This window comes from Lepidochelys kempii, chromosome 10, assembly GCF_965140265.1.
Source record: "Lepidochelys kempii isolate rLepKem1 chromosome 10, rLepKem1.hap2, whole genome shotgun sequence".
NCBI classification, from domain to species: Eukaryota; Metazoa; Chordata; order Testudines; family Cheloniidae; genus Lepidochelys; species Lepidochelys kempii.
The window spans coordinates 5,978,271-6,001,922 of NC_133265.1; the positions used below are offsets into that span (position 1 = coordinate 5,978,271).

Below are 23,652 nucleotides of genomic sequence, written 5' to 3' on the forward strand. Positions count from 1 at the left end.
CAAGATGCCAGAGAACAAGAGCCTGGATGAGAGTTTTAGGGGTGTGGATGGATAGGAAAAGCTGGATCTTAGAGCTGTTACATAGAAAGAATCCACAAGGTTTAGGTAGAGCCTGGAGGTGAAGCTCGAGAGAGATCTGAGTCAGAGATGATGTCCAGGTTACAGGCCCAAGTGACAGGAAGGATGGTGGCGTTGTCCACAATGATCAAGAAAGGAGGTAGCGGGGAGGGCTTACCGGGACAGGCTCAGAGTGCGGGGAGGAAGACTACGAGCTTGGTTGTAGCCACTTTGAGCTTGAGCTGACAGTTAGACGTCCATGAGACGTCAGAGAGACAGGCCAAGATTTTCATTTGGACAGAAGCAGGCAGGTCTGGAGTAGAGGTTGATCTCCTCGTCGTCCACACAGAGATGGTAACTGAATTTGTGTTTGTGGATGAGATGACCCAGAGACAAGGTGTAGAGGGAAAAGAGAAGGGGACCAAGGACAGAGCCCTGTGGGACCCCCAGAGAAACTGAGAGGGGGAGATGAGGAAGATTTTTGAAGGACATGCTGAAGGAGTGATTAGAAGCTGGAGGAGACCCAGGAGAAGACTGAGTCACAGAAGCCAAGAGAGGACAAGATTTCAAGAGGAAGAGCCTGGCTGATTATGTCAAGGGCAGCTGACAGGTCAACGAGGAGGAAGATGGAGCACCAGTTCTGAGCTTTATCTAGGAAATGGTCATTTTTGGTGACAGTGATTTCAGGGGAGTGCAAGGTATGGTTCTAGAATGGAACTGGAGGACAGGAACTGCAGACAGCAATCGTAAACTACAAAGACATCCTTTGTAAGCAAAGCAACCTGCAAACACTTTACTTTCATTGTAATCGTTAACTAGCTTGTCTAATATGACAGCTGGGGATTGAAAGGTGATCTTCAGATAATTACAGAGTACAAAAATGATTAGGCCACTCCATTAAAACAGAGCTGATAGGTTAAAACATTTTTGTAACCGAAGTAATGTACTGAATGACTTTGGCAAGCTGTTTAGCAGAGATGTTGCCAGGGGCCTATGGAAGACTTCAGAACAGTGTCCTTCTGTTTTACCATCTAGCTGACAATAAGCACAGCATCCCATGGGTCAGAAAGAGCTCAGGCCTTCTACGTATTCATCAAGTGGGCACTGCCATGTAACTTCTGTTTGTTTAGCTAGCAGTGCCCATTCCTCTCCCACGCATGCTCACACCCGTGCTCTTCACATTAAGATTGTTGCATGAGAAATATCTCTAATTGACTGGAAGGATTAGCAAGCCAAAAAGCAGATCAGCTGGCTGCTAGCCACAATCAGACCATGAAAATATTTAGTGCATATTTATTTCCATGTTGACATAGACATGTGCGCTTTTAAAGAGGGGAGTTAGTAATCTACCCAAGGAGCTCTACTAAAGCACTGAGCCCAAAGATGCAGAATTGGCTACTCTATGGCTGGTTTAATTAAATGGCCATTGAAGGTGATGTAAATATCAGACTCCTCACTATAGATGCCATTTTCCCTCTCTCGTTTAAACATTCTCACCCAGACCTCATCTCCTTCCTGCAGCTCGAGCATGAGACTCTGGCTCTGCATGATGCTCCGATCACTGGGCTGGGCATAGAGGATGGCCACTTCCTTATTGTTCTTCATTAAGTGCAGGTAGGTCTCTTTGAAGTTCCAGGTGTGGACATTAAGGTTTAAGAAGTAGATCCCTGGCACATAGCAGAAGAATTTCCCTGTGAACATGCTGAAGTGTTCGTAGAGATTCACAAACTCCGTATCAAAAGTGACATGCTGGAAATAATCAGAGCTGTGGAGAGGTTTTCTCCGGCCCACTGAAAAGGCAGCATAATGCAGCTTGCAGGAATTGCCTGGTGGACCAACCTGGCCTTTCTGACCTTTCCGTCCATTATAACCACGTAGCCCTCGTTCTCCATCCTTTCCAGCCCCTCCGGTGATCCCTTTCTCTCCCAGGTCACCTTTTTCACCTATGATCACAAAGAGGAATTAAGTTGCAAACATATGCACACACACTACATGCCACAGACACGTCTGGATGGAGATAGCCAGCATCCCAACTGGTAAAATAACACCTTCTCAATGGCTGCATTGAGAAATATTTATCATAACTAAATCACATCTAGATTTGAATTCAGGAATACTATTGACAGGAACCCGCTAGCTAGCATGCCTATTCCATATATTAACCACACAACAAATAAGATAGCTTTCTCTGATACATTATAGATTTATAGATTTCAGCTGCAGAGGGGACCACTCTGATCATCTAGGGTATGCAATTTTACATTTGCATTATTATTTCCAACCAGATTATTGGAAGGATTAAACTATAAAATTCAAGAGCACATGGACATTTTGCTAGGGAGAGAAGGCTAGAGTCCTAATTTTTTTATTAATTGAGCTATAATCTGTGTTAATAGGATGGATAGTGAGAACAATTATTCATGGAACCTTTGGCAACCACTATGTAGAATTTGTTTTTAGCATGTCCATACCTCTTTTCATTCATGGGAACAACATGTTTTCTTCTCGTTTTTGTTTTTTGGTACAAATATTTGCAGAAAGTGAATTTTCACCCCTTAGCTGAGTGATTTATGATTTAGGTGACCAACTACCAAGGGTGAGTAAGAGAGAGGATGGCAAAAACAAAGGGATAAAACCATGGGACGATATTCTAGCCCCATTGACTTTAATGTGTAAACCGCCTAGGTCCATGAACCCGACCCATATCATTTACATATATACAGTTACACACATACAGACTTTCTGTGGCAGAGAAGAAGGGAGTAACTATGGGTGTGGTTGATGGGAAACAGAACAAAACATCCAAGTTTAATAGATTCATATGTTTTAATGCCAGAAGGGACCATTGTTACTATCTAGTCTGACCTGAATAACGTAGAAACTCACCCAATCCATCCTGTATCAACCTTATAACTTCTGTTTGAGCTACACCATATCTTTTAGAAAGTTATTCAGTCTTGATTCAAAGATAATACATGATGGAGAGTCTGCCATGTCCCTAGATATGTTGTTCCAATGGGTAATCACCCTTGGTATTAAAATATATATGCCTTATTTCTAGCCTGAATTTGTTTAGCTTTAGCTTCCTGCCATTGGAGTTCATCCAGCCATCTCCCGGTAGATTACAAAGCTGTCAACTCTGACATCTTTTCCACATATAGGTAGTTATGGTCTGTAACCAAGTTGCCTCCTGACCTTCTCTTGGATAAACTATATAGACTGAGCAGCTTTGGTTCTTAAGAGATGGGTGTTTTCCACCTTGGAGGAGGAACATGGCTTGTGAAGTTATGGTAAATTCACAAAGTGTGGTCCTGGGCTTGACTCACCTTTCAGGATGGTGATATCTATTGTGGGCTGGACTTTGGGCACTGAATAGGTGGGGTCATTGCTCGTCCTAGTGGATCGTGACGAGGCGAAGGAGACTGGCTCTTCTGAAGGCCCACAACATCGCACGCATGAAAGCCGCCGGGCTTCCCGTCTCAGCGAGCCCTTTTCTCGTAGGGTGCTGGCATTCACAGTAGATACCAAGAGCATCAGAAGCACAGCACTCATCTTCAGCTGAGCCAGCTGGAGCAGGAGAGTAATAGGAATGATTAATGTGGTGATTTAAGCCAGAGCAACCGTTGGCCACCTATTCACTTACCTTAGGCTTCCCTTCTTCATTATGTTATACTGGTGTAGCACTTAGTCGGGGATGAGGGACCCATTCCACTAGGCGATGTACACCCACAACAAAGAGAGAGTACCCACCTTTGAATTCACAAACTAAGTATGTCTGAAGAGACAACAGATGGATACAACATAAAGACTGGAGAGATCATGATCTAACAAAGAGATGATTATTAGTGTCGCAAGTACTGGTCACAGCACACCTACTGTGTAACCATTGTCGAACCAATGTTTGCCAAAGGCTTTGGATGAAAAGCACAAAATATTACTAGATATTAGTATTATTACTTATTATTTATTATTTATTATTTATGTATTATTTAATTATTGGTGTTATTTACTATTACAATCTCTAATTATTGCAATTCTAAAAATAATGCAAACTCATATGTAACAAACATAACTCTCCAAAATAGAGAGAAAGAAACTATGATTTCAGAAAAACCTTCAACTGAAAAAAAAAATCATCATTTGCTCCAAATAACCTTCCTTTCAGCCTGTTAGTTAACCACTGTAAGACAGACTATGCTTTTATGATTATATTGGTTTGTTGCTTCCTGCAGAATTCTGTGTAGGCTTCATATTTGCATTGCTGAATATGTATACCGGAAAGCCAAACATCCCCAATGAATGCAGCCATAAGTGACTGTTGCTTTGCACGAACACTGGTTCTTGAATTTTAATATTGATTTTTGTACTGTATTGTTGGCAAGCTCCAAAATCCTGAATTGCAAATGAGAAGTGAAGGGAAATATAGTAGACAGTGGATAGGAGGAGACCTTCTAGCATACAGCTTTCAGTCTTCTTACCAAGGATGGAAGTAGAAATATCACCTTATTGGCGAAAATCACAGTCTTCACTGACTTCAGGGAAATTGCAAGTTGTTTCTTGCAAAAAATTATGCCCCTTCCCCCCAGTCTCAACATCCATTGAAATCCAAGAAAAGACTTTAATTTACTTCAACAGACTTTGGATCAGGCACTTCATGAACACGTTAGTACTGCAGCAATTCTTACTAGACTATCAGGGGAAGGTGGGAGAAGTGATGGATGGATGCCCCAGTTATGGGAAATACATGATCTGCACAAAGATCCTGTTCACAGTAGATTTCAAACCATGGTAAGCCAGATTGGTTCTCCTGAGCTGGGAAGCACTATGCCTTCACCAGCCGGAGAATGGATTCGTGCAGAGAATATGGAACAAATTTTCATGAGGGCTGTCCTGGCACTTTCTAGGAGACATTTTCCTCTGGTGTTTTTTTTAAATTTATCATCCGGAAAGAATCAGAACCCACACATCCTTATTATTCAGTTGTTCTGTTCTGTCTAACTCATGATGAGACTCGAGGAATGCTTATTAACATGCTAAACTAATTCTAGTCAATAGCATGGAAAAAACTACCCATCCATTTGGGAACGGTCAACAGTCCTTCACCAAATTTTGAATAATTTTAAAAGATTTTTTTCATTCACAGTATACAGAAATCTGGTTTTAGGTATCAGTTTTACAGAACAAGGTTCTCATTTACACTAATGACCCTTTACACCACTCGGGCAGTACAAAAGGGCCTTTAAACTGTGTGTGATTTAGAGCTCCACTCACTTGAAGGACCCTTTACATGGGCAGAATATTGTAAAGGGGTCTTAGTGTAAATGGGAATCAGGCCTCAGATAGGTGACCCATTGGACCAAGTATATCATGCTTAAATGGTGTATGGCCCACAGGGGACATTCTGTTTATGGGCAACAAGTTTCTAGGCTCACTTAGGGCCTGACCTACAGATTACTGCAGTACTGTATTTGCTCAGCAATATAAAGATCTGTATTAGCTTCACTTGATCTACAAATTATTCAGCGCCAACTTAATTTCAGCGAAAGTTGAAGGTATTTAGCTCTTCTCAGGGCCTTGGCCTTCTAGTCAGTAACCTTTGAGATATATTGTAGGAGACTGTCATTTCAATCTCAAAGTATTGAGTTTAGGAGACATAACTGCTTTATGCCTGCTTTTAATACCTTACTTGAGGACAATCAGAGAATTCATTAAGAAAAATATTTCTAATGTGGCCAGAGATGGAAAATTCATAAATGTGGAGACATTAACTCTCGTGATTAAAATACACTGTCCTCATTAGGCAGAAGAATGGTGGTTATAACTAACAAATTAGCAAGTGTGGGGGTTTTGCTATCAAAAAAAAATGAGAGAACTCATCCACTCAGTGACTTTTTTTTTCTTTTTTTATGTCTCAGAAAAAGAGCAGTGTTCTGGCTCTATGCACATTGTAACACCATTGGGGAAATCAACAAAGTCCATATTTTCTTCCATGATCCATGAAGGGTCAAAATGCAAGCATTTGGCTAGAATTTCCTTTTGTTATGAAAAACACTGTCAACTGAGAAAATCATCCATCCATAGACTGAACCTCTTAGATCTAAGCTAAAGAAAAAATTCCCCTGATGGCTCTTGCATTCTCATGAAGCATATCCCAACATCACTGACAATATTTCAATCACGTTTTTTTTTAAAGATCAACTCTAGTTCATAAAGGAATTAATTCAGGGGAGTCCTAGAGCCTGCGTTATATACAGGAGGTCAGACTACATGATCACAGTGGTCCCTTCTGGCCTAAAAATCTGTGAGTCAATGGAATCCAGGAAATACATTTTCTTTCAGACCTATGGAGTTTGGGCCTCACCAAGGTTTTCTACTGTGTCTTGACAGTGTATACCACTGTCCTCTTCTGGATGGAATTTTTAGACCTGATTTAGATCCGAATGGTAGAAACCTGTGTATCTGAATGACTCGTGGACCATGTGTAGTTAGATGAGACCACCGGGGTTTTTGAGCATGCATGTGGTTATAGATTGTTACTAGTAGAGAGGAGAGGAGATGCAAAACAGAGAGCTGGGGGGAAAGAGGCGAATGGAGGGAGAGGAATAAACCAACCAAATAAAGCCACAGTAGAGAATTTTTGAAAGTTTGAAAGCCATTCGGTATAAAGACACACAGCAACTAAAGGAAAAGGAGAAATCTAGAAAGCAGAATGAGTGAATAAAGAGAGACCAAACTCCGAGTTACAGGGAAGCAACCTAATTCAGAGGGGGAAAAATAAGAGAAGAAAAGTAAGTCTAGAGATTGGTTGGAAAAACCTATCAGAAACCTGGAGAAAGAGGCAAGAAGGTACAATACAAGAAAAGAAAAATGTAAAAAGCGGGAGAGAGCCAAAACCATAACAGCCAGGAAGGAAATAGATGTGGGGAGGGTTGTGTGTTTTTTTCTTATTAAAGACAGTTATTGGGATCTTACTGTCCCAAGTATGGCGATAACCTGCTTTCTCTCAACAAGAAGGCAGGTGTATCTTCTTCTGAACAACGAACTCTGATTGTTATCACCTTCACTTCCAATAAAGATCTGGCAGTCTGTGCGTCTTCAGAAAATAAATCAAAATCCTGTACCAGAGAAATGTTTGTCCTACTTTCTGATACTGATCTGACATGCTTGCTTGTGTCTATAATGATATATTAGCTCAACACTGAATGCCCGGAGACTGCAAAGCTGATCTCTTTCTTATTTGATCACCCTTCATGGTGCCTCTAGGGAAAGATTCATTTTCGAAGCAGCAGGTCAGAAATAGAAGTATAAATCAGCTTATTTCTTTGCTGTGAAAAATGTTTCCCTGCTATGAAAACAAGAATCCCCAGATGTCTGTTGTCCCACTGAGTAGAAAGCCCAGACATGGGATCATACACAGTCATCATGTTATTAACACCTATAACTGAATTAAAAGGAATTTTTTTTATTTGTCTGGTATTCTTATCTGCTACTTGCTATAGGAGGAGGCTCCAAGACAAAGGAGGACTTTTCCAAAATACAGTTCAGGGGGTTACAACCTTCCTACCAAACGATGTATTTCTTTCATTTTTGCTGCACTTTCAAGGACCCTAAAACAAAGAAGCAGAAATACAGCAAAACAAAAACAAACAAATAAAAACGGTATTTGGGAGACTTCTTGGAGAGAGGGACCCAACCCACAACATTTACATCAGGAATTGAACTTTCCCACATTTCAGGAAGCCCAGATCAGAAGGTTTGGATTTGAATGTGTATTTTCCCAAGCTTCAAAAGTGTTTGGATCCTGACTTTTAGGTTTGGGATCAGTTCTGATTTCTAGCCCAATTTTGCAGATGTCCTCGGTTTAAATAAACTCTGAAAAAGTATCTGAATTTTTCTGAGTTTGTCCATAGAGCACCCAACTTCTGAACCTTTTGAGTTTTGCCCATTTTAATTCCTTCCACACCTAGATCCATGTTCCCTGACAGTAGACGTGACCAAACTATGTATGCAATGGCGCTGATAATTCCTCATTATGAGAGCTCCACATACTTTGATCTGTCAGATTTCCATTAACGAGCTTTTGTTACTTTAAGGGGATGCTATTTCTCAGCTAATCTGATTCCAAATAGGCAATTTCAATGACAGAAGAAAAATGTCTTGCCGTCCCGATAACACTGCCAAATGCCCTGCTCTGAACCCAGGAAGTTCAGCATTAATGTGCTCAATTTCTGGTGGAAATTAAAACAAAACAAACAACATTGACATTTTCTCCTACAATTGGCAGAATAGAACTTCTTTGGATATTAAATGGGGATAGCTTCAAAACCGGTTTTTTTGTCATTTTTCTCTCCCGCTCTGCATTTTTGACTAGGATGACAATGTCAAACCAACATAAGACTCTGTTCCTAAGGTATTTCTGCCAGACCAGAGCAGGAAGTACTACAGTCTCATGAAAGTCTGTCTCCCATATAGCAAATTCAACAGATTCTGAAAAGTGTAAGTGTCCAAACTTTGGTGCTCATTTGCGAACAGAACCCGCATCTTATTACTGAGGACTGAGCTCCCTTACATCAGTGGCAAAGCAGGTGTGGTATGAATAGCCATGGCAGAGTTTGATTTAATTTTTTTTATGATTTTGATAGATATCAATGTTTATTTTTATTTCTATCCAGTTAAATTTTCACCATTGTCCAAAATGATGGGTTTTAAGCATTTTTATTGTTATCTATTTAAATTTCTATTGTTGTGGGACATTATAACGGGGGTGTCAGACAATTATTATTTAATGACAGTGGGCATCCAGATTCCTCTCTGAATGAGGTGGTATAACTCATCAAATAACAAAGGTGAACACTGAATGTGTTTATGCAGCTGGGTTGGCTTTAACAAACACTGGCTGTTTCATTTGATTCTAGAGGGAAAGGTCATATAAATGGTGCTAGAGTCTGTTTGCACATAGATTTAAAAATAATAATAATAAAGTGAATGACATGCAAGGAAAGGGGGGTGTCATAAATATAAAGGTTTCAGAGTAACAGCCGTGTTAGTCTGTATTCGCAAAAAGAAAAGGAGTACTTGTGGCACCTTAGAGACTAACCAATTTATTTGAGCATGAGCTTTCATGAGCTACAGCTCACTTCACCGGATGCATACTGTGGAAAGTGTAGAAGATCTTTTATACACACAAAGCATGAAAAAATACCTCCCCCCACCCCACTCTCCTGCTGGCAATAGCTTATCTAAAGTGACCACTCTCCTTACAATGTGTATGATAATCAAGGTGGGCCATTTCCAGCACAAATCCAGGGTTTAACAAGAACGTCTGGGGGGGGGGCAGGGGGTTAGGAAAAAACAAGGGGAAATAGGTTACCTTGCATAATGACTTAGCCACTCCCAGTCTCTATTCAAGCCTAAGTTAATTGTATCCAACTTGCAAATGAATTCCAATTCAACAGTTTCTCGCTGGAGTCTGGATTTGAAGTTTTTTTGTTGGGAAGAATTGCAACTTTCATGTCTGTAATTGCGTGACCAGAGAGATTGAAGTGTTCTCCGACTGGTTTATGAATGTTATAATTCTTGACATCTGATTTGTGTCCATTTATTCTTTTACATAGAGACTGTCCAGTTTGACCAATGAACATGGCAGAGGGGCATTGCTGGCACATGATGCCATATATCACATTGGTGGATGTGCAGGTGAATGAGCCTCTGATAGTGCGGCTGATGTGATTAGGCCCTATAATGGTGTCCCCTGAACAGATACGTGGACACAGTTGGCAACGGGCTTTGTTGCAAAGATAGGTTCCTGGGTTAGTGGTTCTGTTGTGTGGGATGTGGTTGCTGGTGAGTATTTGCTTCAGGTTGGGGGGCTGTCTGTAGGCAAGGACTGGCCTGTCTCCCAGGATTTGTGAGAGTGTTGGGTCATCCTTCAGGATAGGTTGTAGATCCCTAATAATGCGTTGGAGGGGTTTTAGTTGGGGGCTGAAGGTGACGGCTAGTGGCGTTCTGTTATTTTCTTTGTTAGGCCTGTTCTGTAGTAGGTGACTTCTGGGAACTCTTCTGGCTCTATCAATCTATTTCTTCACTTCTGCAGGTGGGTATTGTAGTTGTAAGAATGCTTGATAGAGATCTTGTAGGTGTTTGTCTCTGTCTGAGGGGTTGGAGCAAATGCGGTTGTATCGCAGAGCTTGACTGTAGACGATGGATCGTATGGTGTGGTCAGGGTGAAAGCTGGAGGCATGTAGGTAGGAATAGCGGTCAGTAGGTTTCCGGTATAGGGTGGTGTTTATGTGACCATCGTTTATTAGCACTGTAGTGTCCAGGAAGTGGATCTCTTGTGTGGACTGGACCAGGCTGAGGTTGATGGTGGGATGGAAATTGTTGAAATCATGATGGAATTCCTCAAGGGCTTCTTTTCCATGGGTCCAGATGATGAAGATGTAATCAATATAGCGCAAGTAGAGTAGGGGCGTTAGGGGACGAGAGCTGAGGAAGCGTTGTTCTAAGTCAGCCATAAAAATGTTGGCATACTGTGGGGCCATGCAGGTACCCATAGCAGTGCCGCTGATTTGAAGGTATACATTGTCCCCAAATGTAAAATAGTTATGGGTAAGGACAAAGTCACAAAGTTCAGCCACCAGGTTAGCCGTGACATAATGAAGCAAATACTCACCAGCAACCACATACCACACAACAGAACCACTAACCCAGGAACCTATCCTTGCAACAAAGCCCGTTGCCAACTGTGCCCACATATCTATTCAGGGGACACCATCACAGGGCGTAATAACATCAGCCACACTATCAGAGGCTCATTCACCTGCACATCCACCAATGTGATTTATGCCATCATGTGCCAGCAATGTCCCTCTACCATGTACATTGGTCAAACTGGACAGTCTCTACGTAAAAGAATAAATGGACACAAATCAGATGTCAAGAATTATAACATTCATAAACCAGTCGGAGAACACTTCAATCTCTCTGGTCACGCAATCACAGACATGAAAGTTGCAATTCTTCAACAAAAAAACTTCAAATCCAGACTCCAGCGAGAAACTGCTGAATTGGAATTCATTTGCAAATTGGATACAATTAACTTAGGCTTGAATAGAGACTGGGAGTGGCTAAGTCATTATGCAAGGTAACCTATTTCCCCTTGTTTTTTCCTAACCACCCCCCCAAGACGTTCTTGTTAAACCCTGGATTTGTGCTGGAAATGGCCCACCTTGATTATCATACACATTGTAAGGAGAGTGGTCACTTTAGATAAGCTATTACCAGCAGGAGAGTGGGTTTGTGTGTGTGTTGTTGGGGGGAGGGTGAGAAAACCTGGATTTGTGCTGGAAATGGCCCAACTTGATTATCATACACATTGTAAGGAGAGTGATCACTTTAGATAAGCTATTGCCAGCAGGAGAGTGGGGTGGGGGGAGGTATTTTTTCATGCTTTGTGTGTATAAAAGATCTTCTACACTTTCCACAGTATGCATCCGGTGAAGTGAGCTGTAGCTCACGAAAGCTTATGCTCAAATAAATTGGTTAGTCTCTAAGGTGCCCAAAGTACTCCTTTTCTTTTTATAAATATAAAGGGAAGGGTAACCACCTTTCTGTACACAGTGCTATAAAATCCCTCCTGGCCAGAGGCAAAACCCTTTCACCTGTAAAGGGTTAAGAAGCTAAGGTAACCCCACTGGCACCTGACCCAAAATGGCCAATGAGGGGACAAGATTCTTTCAAATCTGGAGGGGGGAAGGGACAAAGGGTTTGGTCTGTCTGTGTGATGCTTTTGCTGGGAACAGATCAGAAATGCAAGCCTTCCAACTCCTGTTAAGTTAGTAAGTAATCTAACTAGAAAATGCTTTAGATTTTCTTTTGTTTAATGGCTGGTAAAATCAGCTGTGCTGGAGGGAATGTATATTCCTATTTTTATGTCTTTTTGTAACTTAAGGTTTTGCCTAGAGGGATTCTCCATGTTTTGAATCTGATTACCCTGTAAGGTATTTACCATCCTGATTTTACAGAGGTGATTCTTTTACCTTTTCTTTAATTAAAATTCTTCTTTTAAGAACCTGATTGATTTTTCATTGTTCTTAAGATCCAAGGGTTTGGGTCTGTGTTCATCTGTACCAATTGGTGAGGATTATTATCAAGCCTTCCCCAGGAAAGGGGGTGTAGAGTTTGGGGGGATATTTTGGGGAAGACGTCTCCAAGGGGGCTCTTTCCTTTTCTTTGTTTAAAACGCTTAGTTGTGGCAGCATACGGTTCAAGGACAAGGCAAAGTTTGTACCTTGGGGAAGTTTTTAACCTAAGCTGGTAAGAATAAGTTTAGGGGGTCTTTCATGCAGGTCCCCACATCTGTACCCTAGAGTTCAGAGTGGGGAGGAACCTTGACACGTGACCTTCTTCCCACCCACACTCACAGTTTCCCTCCACTCTGAGGGTATCTGGGAGGCATCTGGGCCTGAGGGCCTCTGGTGTGATTCCAGTGCAATGATCTGTAGTCTGTTGGGGTTCTTGGGGCAGTTGGCTTTTACATGTCCCAGCTCGTTACATTTAAAACATCGCCCAGCTGACTGGTCACTGGGGTGAGGTGGGTTGCTGGAGAATGGTATATATGGTGCTAGAGTCTGTCTGAACATAGATTTAAAAATAATAATAATAAAGTGAATGACATGCAAGGAAAGGGGGGTTAATGAACAACTCACACTCCTCCAGTCTGACCATTCAGTTTGGTTTCTCTACAAGCTGAAGGCAAGTCAGCCTGGGGAAAGGGAATCTCTTTAGTTTATACAAGAGGCAATATGCCTTGTGGGTAGGGGCATAGCATTCTGGAGATGTGGGTTAAATTCCTAGTTCTGGCACAGACTTTGTGTGACCTTGGCCAACACTTAATCTATCCCGTGCCTCAGTTTTCCATCTGTAAAGCTGGGATAATATTTTATTTGCTCACACAGGGGTTGTGAGGATAAAATTCATTCATAACTGGGAGGCGCTTGATGAAGGCCAGGTAAGTAGGTATATCTATTCTTGAGTCACAGGATGTCTGTTTAAATTTCTGCTAATAAAGTCCTTTCCCTTTATTCCTAGGATTTGTCCTGGTCACTTAAAAACGCCGTTCTAAGATTACCTTTCCTTTAACTTACAGAGCAGCTTAAGCCACTGCCCAATTCACTGAGGATAAACATCCTCAACTAAAACCCAGTAGCTGATTTAAGGTAAAGATCCCTTTTGTATGGTATAGCTGGAAAACACACCGCGATTTGTTGTACTGCAGGCTTTTGAATTGATCCGAGGATGGAGCCCCCTTCTAGTAGCAGAAACGTGCCTTCTGCTTTACCTTTATTACCTTCTGGGAAGTCTTCAATGTTGGCTAACATGTTCCCCGCTCCTGGTGGTGGAAATGGCTGGAAGCAAAGAACTTTAAGGCTGTTACACTGTGAACACTAGACTCCATCTTGGAAGTAATCTGATTTTGCTGGAGGAGCTAAAGTTTCTTCTTGGATGATTTATTACGCAAAGGCCTTGCCACTCTCCAGAGCCTTTAACACTACAAGGTCTACAAGTCCAAACAGCTGAGCAATTTCTTCTTCCTGCAATGGCTCATGGTGAAATGGGTGGGCAGCCATTCTTAGAAACTATAGCACACGCTGAGTAGTAATTAACATTCTTGCAGCCATGAATTGACTTGCAAATTCATGAAGAGGAAGAGTTAGATTCAAAAAGGCAATGTGGTTCGAAATACCTACGTTATTCATTGCCTAGTGCAGATGACCCACTGGTAGCTTCCTCTGTTCACGCTGTTTTCAAAACATTTTGGAATTAATCTGAAGAGGATTCCCTAGCATTGCGAGCAGAATCTAAATTGGCTGAAATCCTTTTAATGCTGCTGCTTATAGCTTCCTCGCTTTGTATGAATACATGCCGATACATACAAAAAGAGCTTCTAAGAGCCTGAAGTAAACCCCTAGACTTGTACACTCCAAAAGCTGGGCTTGTTTTGAACTGGATCTTAACACTGCAGAAGCTCAGATTAGACCCAAGCTCACTGGCTGGCTGGTCCGTCCTTTTAAATGGGCTATACAAAAGTTTTGATTCAAACTTTGCCACTCAACAAGTTTTTAATCCAATTCCTAATAAAAAGGGATAGAATTATTCTGTTACTATATTTATATCACTAATTCAGATCCAGTGTAAGCAGACGTAACTCCACTGTGATCTGGGGAGTAGCACCTGGGGTTTTAAACCATGGTTTTAAAGCAGGTGTCAATTGCCCTCTGGTTCACGAATAATTTGGGATGGTAAACAGTTACTTTTTCTTACTAAAGAAATAAAAATCCCTTTCTAGTTCACCTTTCCCCTGAGCGGGATTTGGCATGTGCATCCAGAGTCCCTACTTGCCAGGATGATTGCCATGGATTGGAAATGGCCATGCTTTTTTACTAGGCGGGCCCTTGAAAGGAATCCCATTTTCGCAGCATGTCCAGACAATGATTCAGCCCTGCTTTGTGGAGAGAGGAGACAAGTTCCAGTGAAATAATATGCAGGGCAATTGCCCAGATGAAGCAAATTAACTGACTGTCTCATGCTCCTTTGCACTCTTCTGGTGGAAATATCGTTTGTCTCAGTGACTCACCAGCAATGAGTCACTTGATCTTTGGACTTTCTTGGTTTCAGCTAAAGGCTGAAATTGTTTGGAGGGTTTGTTTGCTTTTTTCAGCAACTAAAATGTTTTCACAGCACAGATTGACGTGTCACAGCAGAACGGCACAAATACCCCGTTTCAAATTGCCACACTCATCCTACCTGTGAAATAGCTGAGAGTGGATGCTGAGTCCAATATGACCGGCAGGTCCCTCTTTCAATCCATGTGACCTACACTACTGTGACTAACAATCATCATAATAATAACAATTAATAACTGATTACTATATCTCTCTCCCCTGAGCCACTCTGGCACCACCATTGATTCCTGGCTGAGGCTAAGAAAAAAAGCACAATCAAAACTGTTGAGTCCATGTTGTTTCCCTGCCTGTCTCCCCCTTCTTTCCTCCATCACATCTGTTCTAGCAGAGAGTTGATCTGCAGACTAATACAGCTGAAGGTCACCATAGCTCAGGAGGCTTTCAGAAATAATGGCAAGCATCACAGAGCAGGGGCCCTGGTTGTATACAACAGGGTCATGGTGACTCTTCCACCACTTACCCCACACCAGACAATAGTACAAAATATATTCATGCCTCAATGTCTGTGGTGACTAATGAAACAATGAGCGTTAAGTGGGAACAAATCAGAGCCAGTTCAGTGACATTCTGGAAAGCCCATGCGCTTCCTTTCACTTATTTTGCATGTGGCAGCAAGCAGAAAGTGAGGCACAGCCATCCCTTTATAGTGACTCACGAGAACAACCTGCAGCTGCTGGTTGGGAACAGTTCTGACTCCAGATCAGTACTGTTTTGCCATCTGTGTAGATCCATTTAACTTACCTTGTGACTCAAAATCCCCTTCTCCTTAGTTTCCTTGTTGTTGCCTAGTGAGCTTCATAATATGAAAGCCCCTGTTCATTCAGCTGTTGGTCTGGTGGCTTCTGTTGCGGCAACTTCCTTGCCGGTGTCCAAAGGAAACAGTGAGTGTCAGTCCAACTTCTTATGAAACTCAGCAGCTACAGCGCAGACAGTTTGCAAGTGATTTTTCTTTGCTACTTGTTTTCATCCAATTGTGCTGGATTGGGCTCCTGCTTTCTTGTTTTGCTGTTGCCTTCTCGGCATTTGGAGGAAGTCTGTCAGGCTGCACAGCTCCTCTCACAATAATAGAGATGAAGAATTTTAAAAAAACAAAAACAAAACAAACCGACAATCGGCCCTCGTGGCCGGAGAGAAGATGAAAGTGCTAGAAACACATGAAACCGATTATCTTTTGGTGGACTCAGCATCTTCTCAGGGGGGAAAAAAGAAAAGCAGCCCTGTCTTTTACACATCAGATGCAGTGGTGAGAAAAGGAGAAAGTAAATAAGTGTAAATGGTGTCCCTAGCCTCTGTTTGCCAGAAGCTGGGAATGGGCAACAGGGGATGGATCACTTGATGATTCCCTGTTCTGTTCATACCCTCTGGGGCACCCAGCACCGGCCACTGTCAGAAAACAAAAAGAAAAGGAGTACTTGTGGCACCTTAGAGACTAACCAATTTATTAGAGCATAAGCTTTGCATCTGAGGAAGTGAGCTGTAGCTCACGAAAGCTTATGCTCTAATAAATTGGTTAGTCTCTAAGGTGCCACAAGTACTCCTTTTCTTTTTGCGAATACAGACTAACACGGCTGTTACTCTGAAACCTGTCAGAAAACAGGATACTGGGCTAGATGGACCTTTGGTCTGACCCAGTATTGCCGCTTTTATGTTCTTAAGGACCCACCAGGCTCTACAATGTAATCTGCAGCTTCCCTTGACTTTAACCAGGAGGTGCTGTCCAAGAAGAACAAATCCCAGCATGCAAAGAACCCAGGCTGCTTGGATCAAGATGTACCCAGGGTGCAGGCATACATGACCTATGCCATATTCTCTGAAGGATGTAACTCCATATTTATAACAAAAAAAGAAAAAGGAAGATGGCAGCAATCTGTTGCATTTTAGTGCAGATGTGGTGCAAATCTCAGGAAGGTGTACATTAATGGACTCTTCCTAATATCCAAGAATGCATTATAATTTCCCTGTGATAATCCTTCCACCTCCAAAAATAACCCCAAAGCATTTGTGTGGTAATAAACAGCTACAGGATGTCACACATGCCATCTATTGCTCCTAAACTATTGTTAGCTCATGTCAGGGAGAAGAAGTCAAGATGGAATAAATGGCATGAGTAAAGTGACACAATCTTTTCAACCATTAGTTCCCGGACTGTCTTTCATTTGTACCTGTTGCCTAACAAAGTATGGGTCAGGTTTATAATGCCACGATTGTAATTACACTGAAAGGACAACATAATCACACTGGTTTTACTTTTCAGCAGGTAATCACCACCTTTTCAAATAACCCAAAAGTTCACTACGTGACTGAATTACTTATTCTTCTGATGTTAGTCTCAATTACATTAAAATAAGCCCTTCATTAGAAGCACATTGAAGTTGCAAAGTCAAGCAAGTTAGGAAATGGCACAATTAAGGTTGCCCAGCCATTCAACTGCTGAACTGTCCTAATAAAGTCAGCTGTCCTAATAAAGTCATCCTACCTATAGTCTCCCAGCTCAGCCCTTCGAGTGCCCCTCCTTTCCTTTTCTCCCGGTCTCGCTAATCCCATTTTAACAAATCCCCACCCAAAGAATTAAGAAGGAAACAAACAGTCCTGCACCACCAAAAGTCAAGGAACTAACACAACATTTGCAGACCATCACGTTGTTCATTGCGTGCATCTTCTATCCCTTTCCCCTACTCTTTGTGGGTGTTGCCTGTTTAGATAGTGAGCACTTTGGGGGCAGGAACTGTCTTCTGCTTTGTGCTGGGGGCTTCGTTCCTGGTCCCTATGCACTACCAAAATACAGATAGATAATATTAGGAACGAGGGATATTAACTACATTGTATTTACACTGTAGTTATTGTCAGCTGTGCAGTGAACTTTGTGGTTACATGGATTATTGGTAAATACAGGCCATGTGATGCCTAACCACAGTGTGATTGTTATGTAATTACAGCATAATTACCTGCATTGTATTATACAATGCAACCCAAAATGGTTTGTTTACTGATTTGTCCAGCCTTGGATTAAATTAGTAATGTTTTGGTTCTCTGGGAATAACCGGTCTTTTTTGGGTATGGTGAGAAGGGAACAGGAGTGCCTGGCTGGAGGAAATTGGTAGGTGTGGGAGGCCAGTCTAAAAGAAAGAAGTGCTTACCCATCACTCGCTGAGTGTTCGAGCTGTGTTTAGCCTTGCAGCTGCTCATTCTGTGCTTCTGCCAGCCCTGGGCATTCAGCTCCTGTCAGCCGGGAAGCTGAGTATTGAATCGTCTGTGTATGTGACTCCCCAAGAACGTCAGAGGCCAGGGCTACTGTCCATTCCAGCACGCTGTGTGCTCCCAGTAACAAAGAAGACTAACAGTGGAGCATGCCATACAGGTGTGCGCTGGGGTGGGGAGAGCCTGCGGGCAGAAGATATGGAAGCAGGAGCATTGGCACAGAATGGTATTTTCCATAGCTCCCTGGAAGCAGGGGCCCAGGGACCAGCGTACGCCTTAGGAGCGCAAGCAGGGTTCCACGTCGCCGCTGGATTACTTTTGCTTGAGGCTAACACCCTGTAGGCTGCTGTCCTGTTATGGTGCCACTTCAGTCAGGTTGTTTTGTTACCATCTGCCGTAAACCAGTGTTCCAGGGTGGCAACCTTTAACTTGACATCAGAAATGTTCACAACTCCCTTACATTTACTACAGAAGAGTAAAAAACGGACCAAGTGTGCAATGCTAAGCCTATATAATACAACTGCTGCACTATGTTTTAACATCAGAAACTGACCGTTCTGGCCACCCTGAAGTTTTTTCTGGACATTTAATTCTCTTTGCTTTAAAATGGTAAGAAAACATTTATTCCCTCATAACCCCCCTCCCCTGGTTGCCCTTCATGACTACCCCAGGGGTTGGAACCCACTGGGCAAGAAACACTGCTCTAGATGAAGGTGAATTTATTATTAATAGGCTCTACTGGACTGGGGTTTTCCCATTCATTTGCACATCGCAGACCTTGAGGCCAGCACTCGTTCTCGTAAGGTCTCCCACACAGTGTTCTAAACTCTAAGCTTGCATCAGGGAGCCGTTCTTTTTGGAAATGGTTTACACTTTCATAGATGAGTAAAGTGGTATGAAATGAGCAAGGACACATTTACAGCTTGTCCAGTCCACCGTTAAAATATATACTAACAAACACTATCCAGCAGGAGATATTTCCACTCAGTTTTTTAAACAAAATTTACAGTCTCCATTACAGATTCTTAAACACCAGATCTGTTTGTGTGACCTGTCTGCATCCATTTCCATTTGTGATTCATCACCTCTCTACACACAATCAGTTTGATCAACATGTTACGTTATGAAGCTGACTCTCGTCTTTGGTGCAAATGTACATAGCAAGTGCTGGATTAAAGGCCCTGAGCAAGCAATTGCACTGGAAAAGTGGGATAGATGCTTTTACAAACCTTTGGAGGTGGGGGAAAGAACACACATAACTAGAAGTGGATCAGGGTTTTCTTTATAATAAAATACTGGTCTTATTTTAGAAAATTCCAAGGTTCTGTGCGGTTTCAGAGTAGCAGCCGTGTTAGTCTGTATCCGCAAAAAGAAAAGGAGTACTTGTGGCACCTTAGAGACTAACAAATTTATTTGAACATAAGCTTTCGTGAGCTACAGCTCACTTGTGTGTGTGTGTGTGTGTGTGTGTGTGTGTGTATAATATTTAAATTATAGCTGGTTGAAATTTTCTAAATTTGGAATTTTTCTTTGAAAATTTGCATTGAAATTTCAAATTTGTAGATTTTTTTTAAAGGGGGGGATATTAGTGAAATCTTTGTTTGTTTTTTTCATTTTTCAACCAGCTCTAGAAAACATTAAATCTCATAGGGCATCACATTGATTGATCTATTTTAGGATCTGTGTGTCACCATTCATCTTCTGCCTCAGTACCCACATTTCACAGGAAGGCTGAAGAGCAGCGGATTGACATTTTCAGTTCTCGTCTTTATCAGCTGCTGCATATCAAGTGGCTAGGCAAGATCACCAGTGAGAACATTAGTAGCTGAACCAAGCCCCTGCCTCCATCAGCACTGGTTTAGTTTTGGCAGCTTTCTTGGTATGGCCAAATTGTTAGGATGGAAGACCAGTGAAGCATGAAGCATGTTTGCCAAGAAATTACACTACACAGCCAGCAATCACATGGCCACCAAAAGCTTTAGTGGTGTGACAAGATTGCACAATGATGGAGAGAGACTGAGCATCTACCAGGGTCTCTGAAGAAACCTAGCTAGAAATTGATCCAGGTGCTGCTCAATCTGCAAGGAGACTACCTTTATTACCCTTGATGATGATTCATCTTCAGCTGGACTACTGGCATACATAATGCTCAACGTGTCTTTGCAGGATCATGGCCTCCGTGCTTCCCAGGTGAAGTGAATACGTGCAGTGATGACTTAACTGAGTCTTCTGCTTTTCTCCCTTCCTCTGTTAGCAGAGGCCCTGGTTAATATTTGTAACTAAGGCATAATTAATCATAGAATCATAGACTATCAGGGTTGGAAGGGACCTCAGGAGGTCATCTAGTCCCACCCCCTGCTCAAAGCAGGACCAATCCCCAACTAAATCAATGAATTCTGTCAGCAGCACGGACCTATAGTGACTGGTTGTATACATTGACTAGACACGTGTGTCTTTATTGAGAAAAGCAAACTAACAAGAAGGAGAGATGGGTTTGTGGTTAAGACACTGGGCTGGAACTTGGGAGATTTGGGTTCAGGTTGTGGCTTTGCCACAAGCTGCTTGTGCGACATTAGACAAGCCATTTAATCTCTCAATTCCCCATCTGTAATCTGGAGATAATTCTTTCTGTCTGTCTTGCTTATTTAGGCTAAGCTCTTCCGGGCAGGGAATGTCTCTTACTATGTGAACGTATAGCACGCAGCGCAAGGGTTGGAAGTGATCTTTTGTATGAATACAAAAATACAGACGACAATCAATAGATTTCAGGCAATGTAAAGAGTGTTTACGTTGAAACGCCCTGAAAACGCCTTTAGTTGAACAGAAATTGGCAAAAATAGAATAAGTCTTAGACAGATATTTTAATTTTCTATCTTCAAGCTTTGTACACAAGGAAAACTGTTATGGTAACCAGTGTCTGGCATCAGAAGAGTTCTCTCCAGACTAAACAGTTCCTTTGCCTACTGAATGGAAAACCTAGTTTTTCTGAACAATAATCAGATTCAAGGAAGGTGAATATTTCTGTTTACCCAGTTGATTTATAAATCTTGGCTTTTGCCCATGCAGGGAGCTGCTTTAAGGGGAAAAATATCAGCTTCACAAACTGTACTAGGCTTGCAGCAAATTAATAAGAAACTCCCTATACTTTATAGTAATGAGTTTTTCAGGACAGGCAGCACTGAGTGTCCTTCCAAAAACTGAACTCCTCCTCTATGCTCTTTTTTATGTGTAGAGTTTGGGGAGGCTATTGCAATGCATTTTATCTAAAAAGTTGGGTGAGATTCAGTGAGGCTCAGCTGAAAATGGACATCAGTAGGTTTAAATTTTCAAGAGAGCAAGGAAATGTTCCACTTGCAAATCTTCATAGTTAGTTCTCAGAAACATCTTAGAACCCTCTGGGTTTTTTTAAGTGAAGGCCCATCCTTCATTTACTTGAAAACATGCCATAGATAGAAGCTTCATCTATCTGAGTAAGAACCATTTTCTTACGAAAAAGGATGTATTTTCTCTTTCTCTCCTTTTTTTCTGGCTCAGTGACTGTGTTCTCTGTTTATTCTCTCTGCTTCTGTTCAAGGCTGAAGCTCTGTACCATGACAACCCATGTATCACATGGCAAAACACACCCGGCTGTTTCCTGTGGAAACATTAAATATTAAACTAACTTTCCTCCTGGCCTTCTGATGGGGAGTGATTTTTGTAACATGGCAAAACCCCCAGTATGCACTGAAATCAGACATCTTTTGCAATTAGTTGTCAGTGCAGATAATACAAAAGTGAAAAGAAAAGGAGTACTTGTGGAGTACAGCTGTAGCTCATGAAAGCTTATGCTCAAATAAATTGGTTAGTCTCTAAGGTGCCACAAGTACTCCTTTTCTTTTTGCGAATACAGACTAACACGACTGTTACTCTGAAACCTGTCATAATACAAAAGTGGATGCAGATAACCTGATTAATGTATTGACAGTACTGAACTCTAAAGCAAATTGGGGAAAATGAAGAAGGTTAGCTCTGAAAATATTACTATGCCAGAATACAGCCAGAGGATTGACAGCAAGTGGAATTTGCAAAGCCTTTAACAGAATAAAGTCAAACTAGTCTTTACTTGGTGATTTAAAAATGTATGAATGAAAACTGAGGTCTGTTTTAAGAACACTTTACCAGATGCCTGAAAACTTACAGTCCCACAATTAAGAAAGAAGGCTACACTGGTTAAAAAACCAAACTTCATGGCTTAAAGAGGATGTGCACGTAAATTATAACAAAAAAAATTTAAAAGATCAATATATATATATAACAAATAAAAAGGGGAATTTGATAGCAAATATAAATTAGAAGCCAATAATTGTAGAAAATTGATAAGGGAAGCAAAAGAACACAACAAATCTATAGCCATCAGGGTGAAGGACAATAAGAAACAGTTGTTAAAGCATATTAGTAACAAAATGAATCCTAACAATATTGGTCCATTATTAGATAGGAATGGTAGCATTGTCAATAATAAGGCAGAAACGTTCAATAAATATTTTTGTTCTGTTTTTGGTAAAAAGTCAGATGATGTGTTCATATCTGATGATGATAACATCTTTCTAGTCTAACATTAACTAAGGAGACTGTTAAAGAGCAACTACTGTAGTTAGAAATGTTGAAATCAACAGGTTCAAGGAGCTGGGCAAGGAGCTCTCTGGACCATTAATACCGATTTTCAGTAAGCCTTGGAACGCTGGGGAAGTTCCAGAAGACAAAGAAAGCTAATGTTGTGCCAATATTTTGAAAGGGTAAATTGGATGGCCAGGATAATTATAGACCTGTCATCTTGACATTGATACCAGGCAAAATAATGGAATGGCTGATATGGGACTCACTTCATAAATAATTAAAGGAGGGTAATATAATTAATGCCAATTAACTTGGGTTTATGGGAAATAATTCTTGTTTTATTAAACTGGTATCTCTTTGGATGAGATTACAAAGTTTTATTGCTAAAGGTAATTGTGTTGATGTGATGGACTTCTGTAAGGAATTTGAAAGTAGAATGATATAAAATCAGCATGACACAAATAAAGTGGATTAAAAACTGGCTAGCTGATAGGTGTCAAAATGTAATTGTAAATATAGAATGATCATCTAGCAGGATCCCGAAGGGATAAGTTCTTGGCCTTATGCTATTTAACATTTTTATCAATGACTTGAAAGAAAACATAAAATCATTACTGATAAAGTTTGCAAATAACACAAGGACTGGGGGAGTGGTAAATAATGAAATGGACAAGTCACTGACATAGAGAGATCTGAATTGCTTGGTCAGCAGGGCACAAACATTTCAAACAACATTCATTTCAATATGGCTAAATGTCAGGTCATACATCTAGGGGAAAAAAGACTGTAGACCATACTTCCAGAAGCGGGGGACGCTATCCTGGAAAGCAGTGATTCCGAAAAAGACTTGAGGGTCATGGTGGATAATCAGCTGAACATGTGCGATACTGTGGCCAGAAATGCGAATGTGATCCTTGGATGTATAAACAGGGGACTATCAAGCAGGTGTAGAGAAGTTATATTTCCTCTGTCTTTGCACTGGTGTAACCACTATTGGAATACTTTGTCCATCTCTGGTGTCCATAATACAAGAGGGAGGTTGAAAAATTGGAGAGGG

General features: G+C 41.4%; 1 protein-coding gene across 2 annotated transcripts; it reads right to left on the minus strand.

The window, feature by feature from the left end:
- Positions 1-1,452: 1,452 nt before the first annotated feature.
- On the minus strand, positions 1,453-17,967 carry C1QTNF8 (C1q and TNF related 8). Of its 2 annotated transcripts, none has more exons than XM_073361376.1 (3): positions 17,939-17,967; positions 3,384-3,624; positions 1,453-2,000 (listed from the first exon to the last, which is right to left on the minus strand). In XM_073361376.1, exons 2-3 carry the CDS (start codon positions 3,607-3,609, stop codon positions 1,453-1,455), a joined length of 774 nt encoding a protein of 257 aa, XP_073217477.1. In that variant the 5' UTR covers positions 3,610-3,624; positions 17,939-17,967. The 2 variants fall into 2 exon arrangements, with proteins under 2 accessions (XP_073217477.1, XP_073217476.1); XM_073361375.1 differs by lacking the exon at positions 17,939-17,967 and adding an exon at positions 15,543-15,592.
- Positions 17,968-23,652: the final 5,685 nt, after the last annotated feature.